Raw genomic sequence first — 21,802 nt, 5'->3', positions numbered from 1 at the left:
GGGAACAAGGCAAACCCCTGATCGTAGTGAGAGAAGAAGAAAAAAAAGGCTTGAAAAGAGAAATAGAACTTGTCTTTCTAACTATAGATGTCTTGGTACGAAATCATGGATGTCGCGTACCCACTTGAATTAAAAACCTTTAATTAGATGATATCTTGATGAAACCTAAGTAGATTAAGATGGTCGATACAACTCAAAAATGAAAAGATACACAAATACAACCATTCTTCATTATAACATTAACTTTTTTGGATAGATACATTATAATAATATTAATTAATTTAATTGACAAAAGCATGGACATACTCCATGGAGTCATGGAGATTTAAATCTGACTTCTCAAAAAAATTAAAGAAAAAAAAAAAAAAAAGGTGAGAGGAGACAGAATTATCATAATGACAATCATGTCCCCATACACATATAAACCGAGGGGGACCTGTCTCACTCACACATCATATTTTTGATTCTTGCTCTTTTCACACCTACACCTTCACACATTGTGGCTATCTGTCTGATTATAATAAAGGAGCCAATGGTAAATTGGTAACTACGCTGCCGAAGGGGCGGTGACGCAGTGAGCCACTCCTGCCTCCGACAACGCCGCGAGTAATGGTTGCAGGTGATCCACAGCCGACGGGTCGACCTGGTCTTCCGTCGTGGCCGCCGGTTTCTTGTAACCCAAAGATTCATCGTTGTACACATCCCACCATTTCTTCACAAGCATCTTTATGTCCTCTCTCTGCATGTTCTCTTCCTTCCCTGTGTACCTCCATGGCTTCGAACCCTGTTCGAATATGAACATACACAAGAAGAAGAGAGAGCCAATTAACAAAACATCATCACAACCCCCGAGCTATCAAGTAGGAAATGGTTGAAAGAATCTGCATAAACACTTACCGCTGCACAATAGTGAACGACCTTCACTTTGTCGAGCTCTACGTTCTCAGGGTGACGCCACAGCATCGCCAAGACCAGGTTGTAGATCAGAGGAATGGGCTTATATACATCCCTGAAGAACATATTCAAGAAGTCCTGCTCTGCAAACGGGGTTGGGGGAGTGACCTTCAGGGTTTTCAGGAGATCATCGCAGGTAGAGAGGCTTGGTTCAAAGACGAACATCCCGGCGTTGAAGTACAGGGAAGGGGGTTGACCCATCTCAGCGGGCCACTTCACCTTGTCCGGGCACTGCTGGCAGTAGCCGATCTTGTACTGCGGTGTGTGACTCCATGTCTTCTCGCAGAAACAGTCCATCACCGCGTAAAAGTACCCTCCCGGCAGATCAAATAGATGATCAATGTTGTCGTACACTTGAATATCAGCATCCAAGTATATCATCTTGCTATATTCCACGAACTGCAATTCACAGAAATTTCATTTATTCTTACAGACCGTGCATGCATGCTCATGCTGTGTGTTTGAGACTTTGAGCAACAAACCAAACCATCCATGCGCGCAAGTAGTAACATAGAAATTAATGCTAAGAAAAGCACACCTACATACCTCCCAAATTCTCAGTTTGGAATAGTTGATGACATAGTACGCCATGGCGAACTGGGTCTGATTCTCAGGTGGGTACACAAGTTCTATCTCTTTGACGATGCATCCCTGGGATTCAAGAATCCGACGATGCTCTGCTGGAACGTCCGGTAGGACAGCGACGACAAGCGGGTAAGCGCTCTTCACCTTTCTTAGCCCCTTGGCCAGACCGACAACGCCTTTGATGTAGTCGCCGTTGCCTGCTAAGAACGTAACGTAAGCTCTGCTGGGCATACTGGCCAGTTTCACCAAACTAGCCGTTTTCGCAGCAGTGCTAACGAGGTTAGGAGCCATGATGGGTCTGATCTTGTTAGAGCAGAGGAGAGTAATCGAAGGGAGTAACTGTCAAAAACTGAAAAAGGGACCGTAGTAGGAACAGGGGTTGGAGCTATCAGAGGCTTGCCTCGAAGAGAAAAGATCGAAAAGAACAAAGAAGGTTTGCGATGAGATGAATTGGCAGTAGAGTGGCTGAGTGGGTCGTAGAAGAGACAAGAGAGACAGAGGTCTGTAGTGAAAAGCTAGAAGCCTTGATGACTGATGACTGGGCCTTCAGAATGAAGCGAGGTTAGGTTGCTTAAATAGACGACGATATGGTGCGAAGTTACTGGAAGAAAAGGGGTAAATAAATATTTTTGTAAGTTATACTAGCCCAATGATCCCGGTAATATGCAGACACGTGGCAAATGGAAAGATCTAACGGTGATTCGGATCGACAGGAAGGTTCTCGAATTGGCTCACAGTTCACACGTGGTTTCGCGGAAGAGACTAGAAGGAAGGAAGGCCCTCCTCATTTGCACACACGAGCGAGCGTCCAGATAAATCTGCGTGGGTGTTCCATACATACACCATGATGTAGTCTTCCGACGTAAAGATAATAATACCCCCATTTATCCAGCTCACCGAGACACCGACCGTCGACCGCGCTCTGGTAACTTTTTTCTTGGGATTTTTTTTTTTTGTGACCAAAATAGCCCCAATTAAGTTTAACCGTCTAAGGACAAGTCAACGTCGACCACGAGCAGGAAACCAACATCAACGAGTTTTTTGCACTAAAGGTTTTTAAAATCGAACCGGACAACGAATCGATCAGTATCCGGTTCTTAGATTAAACGGTTCAATCGTTCAAATCGAATAAACAGCCTGTCTTGACAAAAAAATAAAAAAATAAAAATCCATGTAACGATTAAATGATTCAAACGGTCTTTAAGAAAATAAAAATCCATCAAATTAATGGTCTTTAAGAAAATAACGGTTTTGAGATGAAATGAAACCAATTACTTGCTGATTTCTGATTTTTTTATTCGATTATCTAATCTGGTCTGATTTTAAGGTGAAAGAAAAGTTACACTGATCTGACAGAGCAGTTTGGATTTTAGAAAGAAATAGGGCAAGGGCCAGGCAGCGGTGGCGGTGGAAGAACTCAGTTCGAATCAAGTAGATAAAGCACTGTAAATAAATAGTTAAAAATTTTTTTTGACACCTGTCCCTGAAAATACCCTCAGCTCAGCTTAACGTAATCCGGTCGCGGAAGGACCGAAGCGCAGGTAACGTAACGTCTCCTAAATTCTGAAAATTGGCATAACGTGGGGTAATGCTGAACTTGATTTACATCTTTTTGGACGGTTGCCCGGCGTAGACACTTTTTTTGAATGTTGGCCATATGTCAGACTCTTATCTTGAGGGCGGCATTTTGCCACGTGGCGCAATTCTCTCTATCTTTCACAAACCAACCAGGGAGGCGGGAACTCTCCAACGCTTTTCCCCCCTATTTCTATCATTACTAAATGGATTTTAATTAACGGACAAGTATGGATACACACAATGCAGAATTCTGAATTCCAGCCCCCTCAACTATTAGCCCTCTCCCCCTATAAGCCACATCCTGCCCGTCAAATGCATTCCCTCTGTACTTTGGGGTTATAAAATTTTGATCTGGGCTGATTGATCATTCTTATGTATAGGATAATGTTTAGAATTAGTGGAGTGGATATATTTTTGAATTTTAACTCGTTGAAGATAAATCATGATTAATACCTTCAGCAGTTTCCTTGAAGTTTCTGAGGGACCAACTAACATTCTAACACAAATATTAAAAAAAGGAACAGGGTAGTGATTTCATCTTTTTATTTTTAAGGGAAATTTTCACTTTAGTATCCTGATCTTTGGAGGTAGTGTCGTATCCAAATTTTCAAACATGTCAATGCAATACCTATATTTTTAAAAAGTGCCAAGTTAGTCCCTGTCATTAATCAATCGTCAGTTATTTGTTGAAAATGTCAAAATTATTCTTCAAAAGAAGACACAACTCATTGTCTTCTTCTACCTTGAGATGAACCAGTTATTTTTAGAGAAAAAGAGAAAAAAAAAAACATGAAATATGATGGAGGAAAACAATAATTGAAGGCAAAGAAATAACTAGACAGTAATGTGTTTCAAATCTAAAAGTAGAAGACAATGACTTCATTAATCTAAAATCTCAAACACCTCAACTAGTTCAGTCTCAAGATAGAAGACAATGAATAATGTCTTCTTTTGAAGGGTAATTTTAACATTTTCAACAGATAACTGATGGTCGATCAACGGCAATGACCAATTTGACACTTTTTGAAAGTTTAGGTACTACAGTGACACGTTTGAAAGTTTGGGTACTAACTTGACACTACTCCAAAGTTCAGAGTACTAAAATGGAATTTTCCCTATTTTTAACTACTTGGGCATTTCTCTATCTAGTTACATATATTGTCATAATGATTTTTTTAGGATAAAGATAATGCCCCCATATTCAGTTTTTTTTTTCCTTTTTTTTTTGAATCATGTTTGGGCCAATGGGGTGTCATTTGTCTTTTCACCAATAACGTACCTAATGAATCAAAATCACCAAATAACCACCCTAGGAATACTTACACATTAAGGTTTGGACTTCCTTATCCTTATCATCTTCCACATTGTTTACCATTTCCTTGCTTTTATAAGAAAGTATTTACTATATGTAAGAATATTCTCTTTAGCTTAGACTGATAAAAAAATTCTCTTTAGCTTAGTAAAAACCAAAAATATCATTCTCTTTATTATTATTATTATTCTTAATATTATATTAGTATAAAAGCACTTGATGTGTACGTGTGGTAAATAAATATTAACCATTTATGATATATGATATTTGGATTTAATTTTTACAATTTGTATCAAAATCAAGGCAAGTATTTGCTTTATAAAGTAAAGATGAATCTTGATTTTCTAGTTAAAATGGAAAAGAGTTATTGTGCCAGTCATGTAATGAATTGTATGACCCAATCTAGTTAACTTTGAATACACTATGTAGTTATTCTTGAAACCATATTCTAAATTTAGATGAGAAAACTGTAAAGCATACTCTTTATCCTTAACATTATACTAGTATAAAAGCACGTGCTATGCATATTTGTAAATAGCAATCATGACCAATATAGAACCCAATGCAAATATCAACTTTATATAGTATAATGCAATAAAGTGCTATGCATGTGTGCAAGTAATTATTAATCATATATAATGATATATGATATTTGGATTGAACTTTTATAGCCTGCATAGAACCCAAGGCAAGTATTTGTTTTATATAATAAAAATTGTAAACGCATGATATGCACATGTGCAAGCAAATATTAACGATATGTGATACATGGTATTTGGATTTAACTTTTATTATTTACACATAACTCAAGGCAAGATCTGCATTATGTAGTATAGATAGATGAATCTTGATTTTCTGGTTAAAATGGAAAGGGTCAGTTGTTTAGTCCTTTAATGAATTTCTTGACATGATCCAACCTTGTTTGGGGCCCAAATAAAACAACACTTTTCTCTCTCTAGGAAGAGGTCATCTTCATCATCATTATCATTGCCTTATCCCAACTATATGTAATCGGTGACATAAATTTCTTACTACATCTACCCATGTCCTTTTTGGTCTATCCCTTACCCTTTTAGCCCCTTCAATTGTAAATTTATAACAAATCCCTTCTTCTTATGATGCTTCTATGCATATGACTAAATCATCTTACCCTACTTTCTTCCATTTTATCCTTATCATCTATTGGAGCTACTCCTAAGTTATTATCAATGACTTCATTTCTTATCCTATCATTTCTAGTTTTTCCACTCATTCATCTCAGCATATGCATTTTTGCCACACTCACTTTATGAACATATTACTTCTTGAATGCCCACATTATATATTAAGAGTGTATTTAAATCTATGTATTATTCATGAAATCATAATCTAAATTCAGATCAGAAAACTTCAGAGCATTCTCTTTATCCTTAACATTATATGAATCATGATTTTCTAGTTAAAATGGAAAAGGGTCAGTTGTCCAATACTTTAATGAATCTCTTGACATGATCCGACCAACTTCATTTGGGACCCAAATGAACCAACACTTTCTCTCTTTGGGAAGAGGCCATCTTCATCATCATTATCATCCAAGCCTTACCCCAGCTAGTCGGTGACATTGACATAAATACTGTTTTGCCGGTCTGTTCTGTTTAATGCCATATCCATGGTTAAATTATTGGCGTTTAAAATTTTTCTTACTACTTTATCCATGTCCTTTTTTGGTCTACCCTTGCCCCTTCTAGCCCCTTCAACTGTAACAAATAACTTATGAATGCTTCTTCTATGCACATGTTAGTCTACTTTCCTTTTTTTTATCACATATTGGAGCTACTTCTGAGCTCCTATCAATGACTTCCACATGTATTCTTTTCATGGTGTGGAAAAGTAACTACTACGTAGACTATTGCAGACATGACACATGGAGAATGATTCAACTTCTTTTCTTTGTGCACTCAACATTCATTTGCAATAAACATGATACATAAACAATTTGTTCTGAACAGGCATCTGATAAGCTAACCAATTTTGCAATGAAGTTGTGAAGGATTAAAAGAAAGGCTCTAGCTCTGGAGAACAAGACTCTTATTAAGGATCATGTCATCTGTGGAGAAATCTGCTGCTTTCCTGTAAGTTCCCCTGCCAAAGTCTAGGTTGTAGGAGTCTGCAAGACCTTCAATTAGGTCAAATTCAGGCTTCCACCCCAGCTCAGTCTTAGCTTTCTCAACTGATGCAAAGAAATGCTGCATTTCATTACATATCATTAGTATGTGATCTAGATTGTTTGCATCGTCTTTGTGGAAAAGACCTTTTATTAGGAATATTTTGTAACCACGGATTTGTCTTTTCATTTCCCAATCAATATCTTGATAAAATACTAGGTTAGTTCCAATGGAATTCGTATCGTTTTGTTCTTTATTTTATCAATCAATTTTGCTCTACCAATAATAGGGACAACAGTGCGTAGGTGTAGATTTACCTGGTCACGGAATGGAAAAGCCTTCTTTTTACCAAAATCAAACTCCTTGGGGTTATAGTGGACAATCTCTGGTTCAGGAAATCCAGCGGCCTGAGAAACAAAGATATAAATAAATAAACCACCATTAATTCGTTATGCCAGTTAATAAACTAGATATTACAATATAATATATTAACATACATACTTTAGCACATGCCCTAGCTAATCCATCAAAGGTAACATATTTCTCCCCAGATATATTGTAGACTTGTTTGCTTGCTTTTGCATTGCCAAGAACTTGAACAAAGGCCCTCGCCAAATCCTGGAATTTGCTTCGAACTTAGTTTGCGTCATTCAAGTACTACAATTTAATATAAGCCAAATCATGTCTGCTGATTATTGTAAATTGAAAAGATGAATTTCTGACCTTAACGTGACCAAGTTGTGTTATCTGAACTCCAGAGTTTGGAATTGGAACAGGCCGACCTGCTTTCAATCTATGGAAAAACCATTCCTCCACAGGGTTGTAGTTCAAAGGGCCATAAATGTAGACTGGCCTAATAGAAGTCCAATTGACACCCCTTGAATCTAACAAGCTCTCAGTCTCAAGCTTTCCCTTATGCCTACTCTTTGGATCAACTGCGTCAGTCTACAGCAACAGCAACAGCAACACAGGAATTAATATTACATTACTACTAGTGGTATTGATATTACTAGAGAGAAGTCGGGATGGGATGGGGAGATAAATTACAGAGTTGCCAGTATCTTGTTAGGGAAACTGGACAAAGAGTTGCCTACTCTTTGAGCTCAACGGGCACTAGATTATAGAGTTCCCAGTATCTTGTTAGAGAAAGTGGACAAAGAGTTGGCATTGATATATCCACACCATGTCAAACAAAATGAATGGATGTGTTCTTTTGGCTTCAACCTTCCAACATATTTTTCAGCTTATGAGCTAGAAACGAGACCAAATCCTTGCTAATTTCTATTTTCTATTCATTGGAAACCTTGTAGGATGACCTGAGAAGCAAATTAAGGCACTTCAGATTTTGGCATAAAAATGGTGGGACTCACCTCAAAGTGGGGTAAAAGATCAGATTTCAGATACACACCGGCTGACGAGCAGTATATGTACCTGTAACAGAATTAGTCTTGGTTTAGAATAAACAAGCAATCAGTTTTACAAAGGCTGTTATCATAATCTTGAATACCATTATTATAATGGTTAAACTTTAAAGCTCTTGGTTGTATTACATCTGAAACAATAGCAACTAGCAAAATCATATCTGTTGTGACCATTGTTGCAGCACTCCCTTGCGACCCCGAAGGAAACATGGACAGATTAGGATGGGAATAAATTCATAGCATCACCTGAATTGCTGTGATAGCAGATGCGAACACAACAATAGCCCTAACGTAATGGTGTATAAACAATTTTGGATCCATCTATTTGGTCAATACAAGTTTAGCTACCTTATACATGTCTTGATGGTCCAATCAGGCTACTGACTGATAGAGCAACAAAGACAATCTATTGGGATGTCAATCGCAGACATAGTGACTGATATAACATCCTTTTCTTTATATAGTCAAAAGACAAAGTTTCATATGTGCATGATTTGGAGTAGGATGTCCCGAACATTAGAAAGATTGAGAAGGCTTACTGTTCTAGCTTTGGTAGTCCGTCCAGTATAGGTTCTACTTCATCCGCCTCTCGTCCTGAAAGAATGACAAGAAATCATAACCATGAATATTTGAACATAACTACAACTATCATTAGTACAAATGTTAGATTCAATTATGTTAAACGACGAACAAATGCAGCGGCTCATCCTGCTCCCTCTAACTAGGACCTCAAAGGGTCCTATGTCTGTCGGAGAAATTTTTGTTCAACCTCCCGTTTGGATAGCTGAGTTCTTTAGCGTGAACCCTTTTATTTTGGTTCACTTGGGTTCTCTAATTAGGCTAACTTATTTGGTTTCCTTGTTTCGTGTCTAGTCATTTTTGTTGTATGATCTCTGTGTGTTTTTTCCTGTGTTAATGAATTCGAAATTTTCAACTAAAAACAATATTTAAACATTAAACAGTGGATATGTGCAAAGAATGAAACACAAAATATTGCAGAGAGAGAGAGAGACCATTTATATCGTAGACGACATCGAAGCCTTCGGCTGCAAGGCTGGTTTTCACAAACTCAAAGTCCTTCCTGTCTCCTTTCAAATGCAAGATCTACCAACCAACAAGGTTTACAGACATAAAGAAAAGAATTTGTTAATCTCAAATTAACATAAATAACTGGATTCTTATTATATGCCATTTATATCAAATAAGACGAATACGATTTTGAGAAGATTCTACATTTGTCAATGTGTACATTATTAACAGAATTGCCGACCATGGGCCTGCATGGCAATTTAATTTTAAGACCCATTTATTAAATGAGAAAAGGACTCAAGTGTAGCTTGTTACTCAACAGACCATGGTTAGACACCATATTTTTTCATGTTTAATGTCTAAACTATTTTTGATGACTTTTAACATTGTTTTCTAATTTCTAATTTGTTAAGGGAGTTGCCAAATATTTTTCTAGCATTCGTTCAAAACGAATACTCAATTGTGATGTTATTACTCTGCAATCCCTATTTCGAAAAAACTATCATTCGCAGGCACAGGATTGAAATTTCTTTTTTTTAAGCGACGGGATTGAAAATTCCGATATCATAAAACATTAAACTTGTGAATTTTTCCCATTCTTGAACCAACGAATGATAAGCATGTTCTGCTATTTTGATAAGTGGAAAGATTTAAAAAGGCAAAATCTTAAGTTTGTTGCTTTTTCTACTATGAGACTATATTTTCTCCTTCCACAAGGGGGACAATAGGTATGGCACTGTTTGGTAGAATTTGGGGGTCAAGACTCAAGGGTAATCGATATATTTTGGGTATGACTTTTGTAAAATTTCTTAAGCATGGATATAGACCTCACGGCTTGCACCTCTCACCCGTGGTCTGGCCCGGAAATAATTTTGAGGTCCAAGGGGCTTAGCTTAACTCAGCCGTTGCACACCCCTTGACCCTTGTTGCTGTCAAATATTTTCACCACTTTATCGTTAAAAGACCAGAGTTCACTTTTGCTAAGACATTGCCTATTTTTGGCTCCGTGGGAGTTTAATCGAAAAAACACCATCACATCAGTTTCATATAGATGTTGGCGTTTATTGTGTATAAAACAATTATTTGGTTTCAACATTTATCAAATAAATACTAAAAAACAGAAATTTTATGATTTATGTGCATGACAATTCGAGGAAATTTCAAATTTTTGTTCTTCCACTGCCTTGACATTTATTAAAATGAAATGCTTATGCGAGGCGCTTTTTCAAATTTATGAGGTATTACTTTTTTTTTCCGAAAATGCATGAGGTATTATTTGAAAAGGCCCATAAAACATCCAACCAAATAATAAAAGTAATAAACATTTAAAATAATGTTTTTCAAATAAACATTTATCTGATAAATACCCAACGGTCACAAAACCAAATACAATGTATTGTGGTAGTGCGGGGCTAAAACCAAAAATCATGGCCTTCAATGGAGTATAAAAACACAATAAAAGGCTATCTACAGCACAAACCCCAGTACAAAAAGACCCAAAAGAAGATTTCCCACTAAAAAGCTTTTTTATTTTTTTTGGCTAGCTAAAAAAGTTTATGCATGCATTACTGTTGCAAAAGTTGTGGAATCGCAAGGAGCAGATCCAAACGATTCCAGTGAGGAGAAACGCAATGGTTACCTTGGAAGAGAAATCTGCGTAATCTTGATCTGATTCTCCGGGCAGTTGCTGGGTGATGGGTGTTTTTCCCCTAGTGAACAAAGTCACCTGCCAACCACGTATTTTGGGCCCGTCCTCAATTATTAATAAAAAATATATATATTAAAAACTACGACCCCCCCCCCCCCCCAAAAAAAAAAAAAAAAAAAAAAAAACCCGATGTCCAAATAGTTAAAATTAAGAGAGGACATAACGTGAACACCTGGTGGCCTTCTTTGACAAGGAGCCTCGACAAGAACACGCCAATAAATCTAGTTCCTCCCATTATTAGAATTTTCTTGGCACTTGATGCCTTCACCTGGAATGCTCCCTTTGCTTGCCATTCTTTCCTCTTACTGAACTGCTGCAACAAAAATGAATTACTGAGAATAAAATGACGGCAGAGTCGCCTTTTCTTTGTTTAATTTGAAAACCAGGTTATTAGCCCTGCGAAGTCGGTCAGTAAAATTTTATCTCGGAAAACTAGATACGATGAGTCGTTACTGAGCCATTCAAATGGTCGGAAACGTAAGGTTGGTCAAAATTTCCTTCAATTGTTATTGTGAGTCAACAACTGGGCAGTGAATCGACTGTAAGGAATCCCGAGTTCACTCACCAAGTGCTCAAAGCTAAACCAAGCGAAGGAAATTATTGAGCAATTTGAATGTACCCAATGACCATGAAGCAGACAGACTTTTTCACTGGGAATTGGGCATAGTTCTAATCCACCTCATTGCGCAATTACGTTTCTGTTTGAAAGAGACAGAGACAATGGATTCTTGTACTCTTTTAATATGGAAACTGTCACAGGCAAGATTCTACCTGAATTGAGCTGTTACTCAATCGAACGCCATTGAAGTCAGATAGAGAAGATGGGAGGAGAGAGAAGGAAGGCTGTTTCTGCTGCACCACCACCAACCTGGCCATACCCTTCACCTTCTTTTCTTCTCCTCCTCAAAATGAGTTCTGAGGTATTTTTGATAGGTTGAGTTTGAATCCGGAGGTCGCCTCATTCCCATATTTTCTATTTCACCTCTCCTCTACTCAACAAGGATAAGACGAGCCCCACTTTTCCTTGTATTACAGCCTCTCGTTCACAGTTCTCTCTCTCTCTCTCTCTGTGGACGTCAAGCTAATTGAGGGGTAGCTATTTGCTTTTATCACATCCTCTCGTTCAAAGTGTACTCTCTCAGTCTCTCGCTCGCTCGCGCATGCGGGGTCGCTGTGTGAGGAGCAAATCCGAAAACGGGCGCTGGACGTCAAGCTAACTGAGGGTCATAGTGCTGTAAACGGATCGGATTTAGAAAAATTCGAATCCGATCCTATCATTGAAAAAATGACATTTGAATCCGATCCGAAATCTGACCGGGTTTGAAGATTTCACTATATTAGATTCAAATTTAAGTCCTGATGCATGGTTTTCAAAACCAGATCGGACGGTCGGACTGGAAAAATCGGGAACCGGTCAAGTGATCGGTTCTATTTTTCCTCAAAATCGGATTTTTTCCAAAAACCATTAATTTTGGTCAATAAACCGTTGACTCAAGCGGTTAACCGTTCAAATGGTTTGACCGTTTTCTATTTTTTTTATTTTTTATTTTTTTGTCAAAATGGGCCGACCGTTCGACCCAGGAACCGGACCCCTGACTAGTTCGTTCTCCAAGTCGGTTTTAAAAACCTTGTCTTGATGGACTCGAGATCGAATTTGAATTTAATCCAATTTCGTCTTAAAATTTTTTGACATAGAAAAATAAACAAATATAAATATATCATATTGAATTTATTAATAATTATATAATATAATATATAAAATCATATTTTTTATAATTTGAAATATAATTATATAAATTTTATATTAATTGTATTTGAATTTGAACTAGATCGGATGGACTCAAATTTGTATCCAATCAAATTATTAATCGAATGCAAATTACAAAATCTAAATCCATTATGATTATATAAATACATCATCCAAATTTGGGATAATCTAGATCGGATATGGACTTTAAGAATCCATTGACAGCCCTACTAAGGAGTAGCTAGCTATAGTGCATGGTGGCCTAAATGTGAAGCCAAGGCAGGTATCATCATTATATACAGAAGCTAATTTTTATTTATTTACTTCTTGATATAATAATAATAATAATAATAATAATAATAATAATTGAGGGGCACGTGGATGCAAGAGAGATAGAGAGAGAGAACATCCTATTCCTATAAATAAATTCTTTCAAGCCAATTGATTATTACATTTACAACTTTGGTATAGGGGAGTCATGGGATCTATTCCCATTGCCACCTCGAGTGGAGAGGGTTTATCCCCTGTTTGGAAAGTGCTGAGATCAGATTATAAGTGGAAAATAAATAATTATTCTTTTTCGATAAATAAGTTTAAAATTTGAAAATAAACACTTAAAAAATAGGGAAAAGTATAAATCAGCCCAGCTCAGAATTGACTAAGCCCAAAATATAGGGGAAAATGCATCGTGACCTTGAATTGATACCAAATTCACGGGTAAGATGTGGTTTATAGGGGGGACAGGGCTATTTGTAGGGGGGCTGGAATTCAGAATTCTGCATCGGATGTCTGGTACTTTTCCCTAAAAAATAAGCAAGAGTTGATTGGTTTTTTAAGTGCTTGTGCTTGATCTTTTTCTTGGGATAAGACTGTCCCCAATCTTTTGTGTATTTTCTAGGGACTGCCCGCCTTCTTCAAAAGGCAACTACTTCTGTGGACTCTCAACTTTGTGCATGCGTGAAACCCACGGTCTAACCCCAATTTTCCATTTTATTTGCTCCACTTTCATTATTTATCCAATTCCATTCTTTCATCCCTTATTTTTTTGCTTATTTATTGTTTTAATTGAATAATATAATCTATTTGATAATATAACATATGTGACATATGGGCCCATATGAGTCATGAGGGTTAGAATTGTCATTTTCATCAAAATCTCATACATCTCACCCTAGGAATGGCAACATGTTGAGGCGGGGTTGGGTTTTGCATGCCCTGTCTCCGACCCCAAACTTAAATTTCTCACCCCATCCCCACCCTGAACCTCATCAGGACTAGAAATTCCAATCCCATCCTTGTCTCTGCAGGGAATGGAGATCCTCGAATTTGTCCTACTCCAACTGAAACGGGTGGGGTAGGGCCCCACGGGGATGGGTCAAATTGGCATAAATCTATAGCTACGAACATGTCTCCTCATGAAAACTCTCTCGTCTTAATTTTCCATATTAAAATTTAGGCTCAGTTTGGAAGGAGTATAAATATAAATATGTAGATTGCAAAACATTGCATTTTGTATTATTTTGTATGTATTTGTACTGTACATATTTGTATTTGTACTCCTTCCAAACTGAGCCTTAAGCTGTATTTGCATTGATGTAAAATCATTACATTGTAAATGATTTGAATGTATATTCTGACCTATTTTTGTTTCAAATTTTAACTTATTTTGTTTGATTGCAATACAAATAAAGTAAGTTAAGACACAAGGCAGATTAAAGTAAAAACCAAAACAAAATAAAACAAGAATTTTCATTTTTTTTGTTTGAACTCCAATGCATTTGTGCTAGTGCAAATAAAATTGCACAGCAACCAAACACAGCCTTAAGGAAATCTATGATGCCAAGAAGGCATGATGCTAAAAGAGCATTGAACAATCAAACCCCCTATGAATTTTGATGAAACCACCCTAATTGGTTACTACTTTCATGAGAAACCAGATTCAGTTAGTGCAGAACCCGTTCCAACAGCCATTATAGCCTTGCATCGGGAATATCTCCCTATGAAATAAAGCATTGAAGTACGGAGATGTTACCAATGCAAGGCTGTAAAGGCTTCGAACGGGCCTTGCACTGACTGAAGTCGATCTCTTTTCATGATACTGACTGCTTGGTTGTAAGTTTTTTCGGTATCATATTCAAACCCTAAAATCTATCATTACTCCCTCTTTCTCCCCCCCAATAGTCAATATTTGTAATATCTTCCCTTGTCTCATTAAATCAGAAATCTATATATTAAAAACAAGGTTGTCTAGGCATAGTTCTTTTTCTTTTTTTTTTCTTTTTTCTAAATGCTATAAATTTCCATTATTACAACAACAACAATGGTCTCGGGTGCTCATGAAATGAAATTTACTAATATGTGACAATTAGGGGTGAGCATTCAATTTATTCGGTTAAAAACCGAACCGAATAAACTGAAATTTTTAAAACCAAAATAATAAAATGAAAACAAAAAATGAAAACGATTTTCAATAAAACCAAAATAACCAAACCGAAAATTTCGGTTCGGTTTTCGGTTATTTCAGTTAAAAACCGAATTTGGTTATTATATATTATAACCTATAATATATATTATGAAATTTAATTTCATTATAATACATTATATATAATATATTAATATATAAATATATAGCATATTATATATTAAATATTAAATATTGTATATTATATATTATATAATGAATTTTAGCTAATTCAATTTTTTCGGTTTCTAAATCAAAAAACCAAAACCAAAAGCCAAAATTGTTAAAACCGAGTTAATCGAACCGAATTACCCAAAACCAAAATTTTTGGTTCGGTAATTTGATTTTAACCAATAATGCTCACCCCTAGCCGCTGCAACTCTTAGTAGCAGTGACGGTTCTTTCTAATTTTCTTATTTTAATAAATTATTTTTTATTTTTTATAAATAATATTTGTATTAATTATTTTAATTTTTATTAATTATTAAATATTTTAATAGTTTTAAGATATTAATTTGATAATTATTAAATTTTTATTGCTTCATGGTCTTTATTATTATTTTCATTATTATTTTAACTCTTAATAATTTATTTTAATTTATAAATTGATATGTAATTTTCAATTTTATTCTTATTTTAATAATTTTTTTTATTTTTTATAACTTACTCATATTTTTCAATATTATTTTGAATTTGATAAATTATTTTCATGAAATAATGCAAATTGAACTCAAAATTACCAAATAGTCTATTTTAGGGGTAAAAAAAGTAAAATCAATGAATTTTAGATGCTGAAGGTTTGATCCAACACAAACAACATTTTTTATTCAGAACTTCTAAAAAGTCAAAAAGCACCTATGTCTCTTCTCAGATTTTAAACACTTTTAATATCTTTTTAACTTTTTAGGTTTCAAATTTCAGATTTATTAAAGGCCACCTTAATCTGTTTATAAAAAAGATTTGACTATGATGATGGAAAGACATGATATTAGAAGAGCTTGCAATTAATCAACCGACATCATAAAATAAGGACCGATTAGATATATTTTCAACAAAATTCACAAAGGGTTGGAATTGGTCAAAGTTTTACGATATGATGCCATATCGTAGATTTTCCCTTATATAAATATATTTTTCCACCTTATCTAATTTCATAAGATTGGATTTAATTTAATTTAAATATATATGCTCATACATACTTAAATTTGATATGACATCTATTTGTGAAGTTATTTTAAATGTTGTGTTATTCATGTTTCATTTTATTAATAAATTTATTAATAATTTATTAAGAGTTTACATTTCCGCGGCACAAAAAGGGCCTTTTAACAACGTCCCACAGTATATTTCCATGGTGTATTTTTTTTTCGCTTCATGGGACTATAGTCCATCCCCTTTCCCTTAACCCCCCAACCCCTGGTGGCAGCGGGATTTGATCCCATCTCTACTCTGACGAGTCAAAGAAACTACCAACTACCATCAATTTTGCTACTATCATCTTATTGTGATGCCAATGGATGCAAGATCTCTGACCTGCTGTTTCCCTGTATGGTAGGGACTCACATGATCATTACCGTCCAACTACATCGATTATAACAAGTGGGACCTCCCTTGTGAAAACACTGAAATCCCACCCACCGAATTCACATCTGCGCCCATCCAACAAACGCCCAATAGCACATCTCAACCGTGTATTAGGAGCATCTCCCAATAATAAGTACGAGAGATGCTCCCAATGCACGCTGGGGTATACTGTGAGGCGCCCTATGTGGGGCGCACATATAAACTCCGACCCAACATTCTTTCTCTCTCTATCTTATCTGCGTTGCGGTAGCAAAACCAATATGCCAGTGATGATAAATCCTTTTTCCTCTCTCATCTGCTACTACTACTGTACGTAAGCAGAGAAGAGTAGAGCACAAGAACTATTGTTGCATCCCTGAAAATGGCATCTTTGGCTCAGCAGTTCGGAGGCCTGAGATGCCCACCTCTACCTTCGTCTCGCTTCTCCAAACCCATCTCTCAGAAACCCCAAAAAGCCACCTTCTCCCGTGTTGTATCTGCAGTCGCCATCTCCAATGCTCAGACCAAAGAGAGACAGAAGCTCAAGGACATGTTCGAAGAAGCTTACGAACGTTGTCGAACTGCACCAACGGAAGGTGTATCGTTCACCCTCGAAGATTTTCACAACGCGCTCGACAAATACGACTTCAACTCCGAAATTGGCACCAAGGTGAGATGTTTTATTGTTGACTTCTTTTTATTAATTTTATGGAAAAACACGGGAATGAACACTATTTGATTGATGCTTATGAGTTTGAATGCGTTATTGTAGCTGGGCTAAATAATTCTTTACTTCGGTTTCTAAATCACTGTTTAACATACCTTAAAATGATAAATTAATGCTCCTGGTATTGATTTTGTACTATTATTTCAAGTGAAGAAAAGAAACGTTTGTAAGGATAGGAATTTAATGCTTTGAATGAGTGAGTATTGCTAAATATGTTAGTACATAGCGAATTCGTGATTCGGTTAGCCAAATTCTCTGTATTGATTAGAGAATTTGCTTCTTGTAAGTGTTTCCCAATAGTTGGTTTTGCAAATTTTTGTGGGCGTTTTCTGCTGAGAATGAATTTGAAATATGTTTGTTATCTATAGATGAAGAATGTGTTGTATTAAAGGACGCTATGTGAAATTTGTCCATACAATGTCTTCTGCAGCGGTGTTGTGGAAACATTTCGATTTCAATTGTAATTGGATTAGGGCATCCAAAAGAAACCCTAATCCGATCCCGAACCATGTAAATCTGTGTATTCTTCTCTTGTTGCTCTTGTAATTCTTTGCCACTTATGTTCCTGAATTTACTTTGCTAGTTCCAGGCACAACGAAGACAACAATTTGTTAATTACAGATTGCTGATTTCTTTCTGGGTTTGGTATTCTATATAATTAGACTTGTACTTCCTTGTTGGGGCTAGCGAGAAATGTCAATGTCGAGAAAAGCTTGAGTTGCCAAAGTCTGGATTTTTTCTTCAAGAAACAAATGCTTTATTTTTCTTTCTTTCTTGTTGACTGTGCTATTCCATTTCTAGAACCAGAACCAACAATTTTATTACTCCACAGTTTTTTAACTCTATTGCATAACAATGCTTAGAACTCTCTTTACTGTTAGAAGCAGAAGCTGAGAAATTCTTTTATATATTTACTCTTAACCATTCTCATTCAACAGTTGGTGGGGTAATTCAATAGTTGAAGTCCATGTTTTTGCCTTTTCAGATTTTGGCTTAGATCAACCAATTAGGGGCTAATTGATAGACCAATCTAACCCAGCTTTTGAAAGATTGTTCATTACCATTCTCATTCAACAAAGGTTGTTTGCTATATTAATTTTCTTTCAGGTCAAAGGAACAGTGTTCTGTACGGACACTAATGGAGCACTTGTTGACATTACTGCAAAATCTTCTGCATACTTACCTGTCCAAGAGACATGCATTCACAAAATAAAGCATGTAGAGGAAGCAGGTATTGTTCCTGGTTTACGAGAAGAATTTGTAATTATTGGAGAGAATGAAGCTGACGACAGTTTGATCTTGAGCCTACGATCAATCCAGTATGAACTTGCATGGGAACGATGCAGACAGCTTCAGGCAGAGGATGTTGTCGTCAAGGGTAAGGTGCGAAGCATGCCTTTACTTTTCTTCTTGTAGTGTCTTACTTCAAGTTTCTACATATGGCTATTCTCATGAAGCCACATGAAAAATTATTTGTAGGGAGCATAATCTACATTTTCATACTTGCAATTCTTTTTTTTTTCTCTTTTCTTTTTGTGAGAAGTAACAGCGAAAGATATGTATGTTTTTATTAATGATACACGAGGAAAACAAAAAACATGACATATAAGATGGGTATCCAGCAACACACACCCACACCCACTCATGATGATAGAAGGGATGAGATACATGAACATTTTAATAGTAAGCATCAATCTATTACAGGATTATGATGATAGAAAGGAAAAGATGCAGAATCCCATTTTGGTTAAGTATAGATTTTGGATGCATCTAGGTAATAAAAGGGAAACTTTTAAATTTACTTATGCAATCTACTATAGGTATATGATGATCGTAGGGCTGAGATACAGGAACATTTAATAGTAAGTATCAATCTATTACAGGAATATGATGATAGAAAGGAAAGGATGCATAAACATTTTTAAGTATAGATTTTGGATCCCAAGTCATGTTTTTTCGTCTTGCTAAGTGAGACTCCTAGACACACTGGATTCCAACTCCTATATATATAATATATACACTCATAATTCCACGATGAATATTGGCTTTAAACAGCATGGAATGGCCAAATAGGATTCATGTTGCCAACCCCATATAGGAGGTTGGTTTTGGGGGTTGTTTCTTCTTTTGTGTGTGGGTGATATTTTATCACCTTTTTTGTACTTTTCATTCTTATTTCCTAATATTTTTTGTTTATTACCAAAAAAAGCTTTATGCTCTATAAGCTTTAAGCTACTGCATATTTCCTAACTGTCCTTGTTTGTTGGTCAAAATCCTTCTTGATCATCTACTGGTTTACCTTTCTTTTTGGCCTACCATTGTGTGTAGTTGTGCTTCTGTTGGCATTCATACCATATCACTTCACAGCTTTTTTTATCAAATATCACTTTACAATTTTCAATAACCACTTTGTTTTTCTTTTTTCCCAATAAAACTTATATTTGCAGATTGTTGGTGGAAACAGAGGTGGTGTGGTGGCAATTGTGGAAGGTCTTCGTGGATTTGTTCCATTCTCACAGATATCAACAGTTAGTTTTCAACCTGGCTTTTAGAGTCCATTTTAGTTATTTCTACTTGTATAAGGTTGTGAAATCTAAAACATGGAAACTGCAATTTGCCCGTTTTGGTTATGAACTCTGAAATTTGTGCCTACCAGAAATCAACTGCAGAGGAACTCCTTGATAAGGAACTCCCACTGAAATTTGTGGAGGTTGATGAGGAACAGTCCAGACTAGTCCTGAGTAACCGCAAGGCTATGGCTGATAGTCAGGCACAACTTGGAATTGGATCAGTTGTCACTGGAACAGTGCAGAGCTTGAAACCATATGGTGCTTTCATTGACATTGGTGGAATTAATGGCCTTCTCCATATTAGCCAGATTAGTCACGATCGTGTCTCAGATATCTCAACTGTTCTGCAACCTGGTGACACCCTGAAAGTATATTACTATGACCTTTTGGTTCTCTAGCGAAGATCCTTTATAATTTTCATATTTATTATTTTATAATTATTTCTCACTGTATAGGTCATGATACTGAGCCATGATCGTGAGAGAGGCCGAGTGAGTCTCTCTACCAAAAAGCTGGAGCCTACACCAGGAGACATGATTCGCAATCCAAAACTTGTTTTTGAGAAGGCAAGTCTTGTTATAAGAACTGTTGATCTCTTTATAATTATCACGTATTTTGCATAGTTGTAGGCTTGTAGCTAAATATTAGTTTTTCTCAATATGAATAGGTCTAATTAGTCTTGATCAATGGAACTGTCTACTTTCTCATACTTGGTTGGAGAGGAATGGGCAGGATACCTTCAACATATCCTGCCTTTCTTCTTCTCTTACTGGAATTGTATATTCCCCTGTACGGTTGGGGAGGAATAGGCAGGAAGCATTTCAATCTACTCCTGCCTTTCCTTTTGACTTTCCCCCCTCGTTCTTTTTCCCACAGTGCTTACTGTCGTTCCCAAGTTTTTCTGAGGTTTGTAACTATACATCTTTGATCATATTTTAACAGGCAGAGGAGATGGCTCAAACATTCAGGCAGAGAATTGCTCAAGCAGAAGCTATGGCCCGTGCTGACATGCTAAGATTCCAGCCAGAGGTATTTTCTTTTCAGTTATTAGTCCAAATTTTCCCTTCTAATGTAGGTCGACTACTAGGTTGTAAAAGAGTAAGTAATACATGCTGGTTAAATATCCAAAGACGCAGATAACTATTATCAGCCAAAAGGTCAAACAGTTGTTTTGCATATCTAATCTGCAGTTTAAGCCCTTCTAATTGTAGTTATTAATTTTAACTCTCTGCAGAGCGGATTGACTCTCAGCTCTGATGGGATCCTAGGTCCACTTACACAAGAGTTGCCCGTTGAGGGTCTTGATTTAAGTGACGTTCCTTCAGCTGAAGATTAATAATCGAAATCATAGGGTGGTTGCACAGTGTCATTTTAACTTACTATTCTAGAAAAGAAATGGAAAAAAGTTGTCTCCTTTTGAGTAGTTCATTGTGTTACTGAAAGATGAATAATTAATTTGTATTAGTTATTTCCTTCTTTTTTCTTTGGGTTGATTGAATTGTCTTAGTAACCTACTTATTTCCTTTCATTTGTTCTTCGCGATCTTGAGCTTCAGTCACCTACAGTGTTAGAACTTAGTAGTGTTCATGCAGTTTGTTCTCTGTATTCATAAAACTCAGATGAAGATGTTCATACGTGTTGATCTACCAATGATTGAATGATCTTTGTTCTCCTTGAGTTTTAATTGACTTAATCTAATCTTTGGATTGGGATTTGGTAACCATGCTAGGTTGGTATTACATTATTTTTTTTAATGGATCCAAACCATTCATTTTGTGGGTTAAGTCATCACTTGGTTAGTTAGTTCGTAGAAAAAAAAAAGAACTCACCTTAGAGATGTCAACAAGTTGGGTTCAGTATGGGTTTGGCTGAAACCGAACCTGATCCAAAACCTCTCCAACTCAGATCTGGTCCAACCTAGCTAGTTGGAATGGGGTTATTCAACTTAGCCCTTGCCCCTCGAACTTCAACCGGATTACGCACAGCATGGGGTAGCCCTTCCC

The 21,802-nt window shown here is 36.3% G+C and overlaps 3 protein-coding genes across 5 annotated transcripts; 1 reads left to right on the top strand and 2 right to left on the bottom strand.

Moving 5' to 3' along the window:
• Positions 1-208: 208 nt before the first annotated feature.
• On the bottom strand, positions 209-2,088 carry LOC104607072 (galactinol synthase 2-like). Of its 2 annotated transcripts, none has more exons than XM_010272565.3 (3): positions 1,501-2,088; positions 898-1,353; positions 209-784 (listed from the first exon to the last, which is right to left on the bottom strand). In XM_010272565.3, the coding sequence occupies exons 1-3, from the start codon at positions 1,828-1,830 to the stop codon at positions 548-550; spliced, it is 1,023 nt and encodes a 340-aa protein (XP_010270867.1). In that variant the 5' UTR covers positions 1,831-2,088; the 3' UTR covers positions 209-547. The 2 variants fall into 2 exon arrangements, with proteins under 2 accessions (XP_010270867.1, XP_088756322.1); XM_088900196.1 differs by having other exon boundaries at positions 209-739; positions 1,501-2,087.
• Positions 2,089-6,340: 4,252 nt separating this feature from the next.
• CRB (chloroplast RNA binding protein) lies at positions 6,341-11,705 on the bottom strand. Of its 2 annotated transcripts, none has more exons than XM_010272562.3 (10): positions 11,503-11,705; positions 10,904-11,044; positions 10,663-10,749; positions 9,008-9,098; positions 8,534-8,588; positions 7,944-8,004; positions 7,297-7,518; positions 7,075-7,191; positions 6,891-6,980; positions 6,341-6,654 (listed from the first exon to the last, which is right to left on the bottom strand). In XM_010272562.3, the coding sequence occupies exons 1-10, from the start codon at positions 11,605-11,607 to the stop codon at positions 6,475-6,477; spliced, it is 1,149 nt and encodes a 382-aa protein (XP_010270864.1). In that variant the 5' UTR covers positions 11,608-11,705; the 3' UTR covers positions 6,341-6,474. The 2 variants fall into 2 exon arrangements, with proteins under 2 accessions (XP_010270864.1, XP_010270866.1); XM_010272564.3 differs by having other exon boundaries at positions 10,904-11,041; positions 11,503-11,703.
• Positions 11,706-16,773: 5,068 nt separating this feature from the next.
• On the top strand, positions 16,774-21,483 carry RPS1 (ribosomal protein S1). The gene is made up of 7 exons (XM_088900131.1): positions 16,774-17,172; positions 18,337-18,612; positions 19,677-19,757; positions 19,886-20,167; positions 20,255-20,369; positions 20,746-20,828; positions 21,034-21,483. The coding sequence occupies exons 1-7, from the start codon at positions 16,885-16,887 to the stop codon at positions 21,133-21,135; spliced, it is 1,227 nt and encodes a 408-aa protein (XP_088756257.1). The 5' UTR covers positions 16,774-16,884; the 3' UTR covers positions 21,136-21,483.
• Positions 21,484-21,802: the final 319 nt, after the last annotated feature.

The sequence above is a fragment of the Nelumbo nucifera genome, chromosome 3, assembly GCF_055504915.1.
Source record: "Nelumbo nucifera cultivar China Antique chromosome 3, China Antique-T2T, whole genome shotgun sequence".
Taxonomy (NCBI): domain Eukaryota; kingdom Viridiplantae; phylum Streptophyta; class Magnoliopsida; order Proteales; family Nelumbonaceae; genus Nelumbo; species Nelumbo nucifera.
The sequence above is the reverse complement of the archived record's forward strand: the minus strand, read 5'-3'. Positions and strand labels throughout refer to the sequence as shown.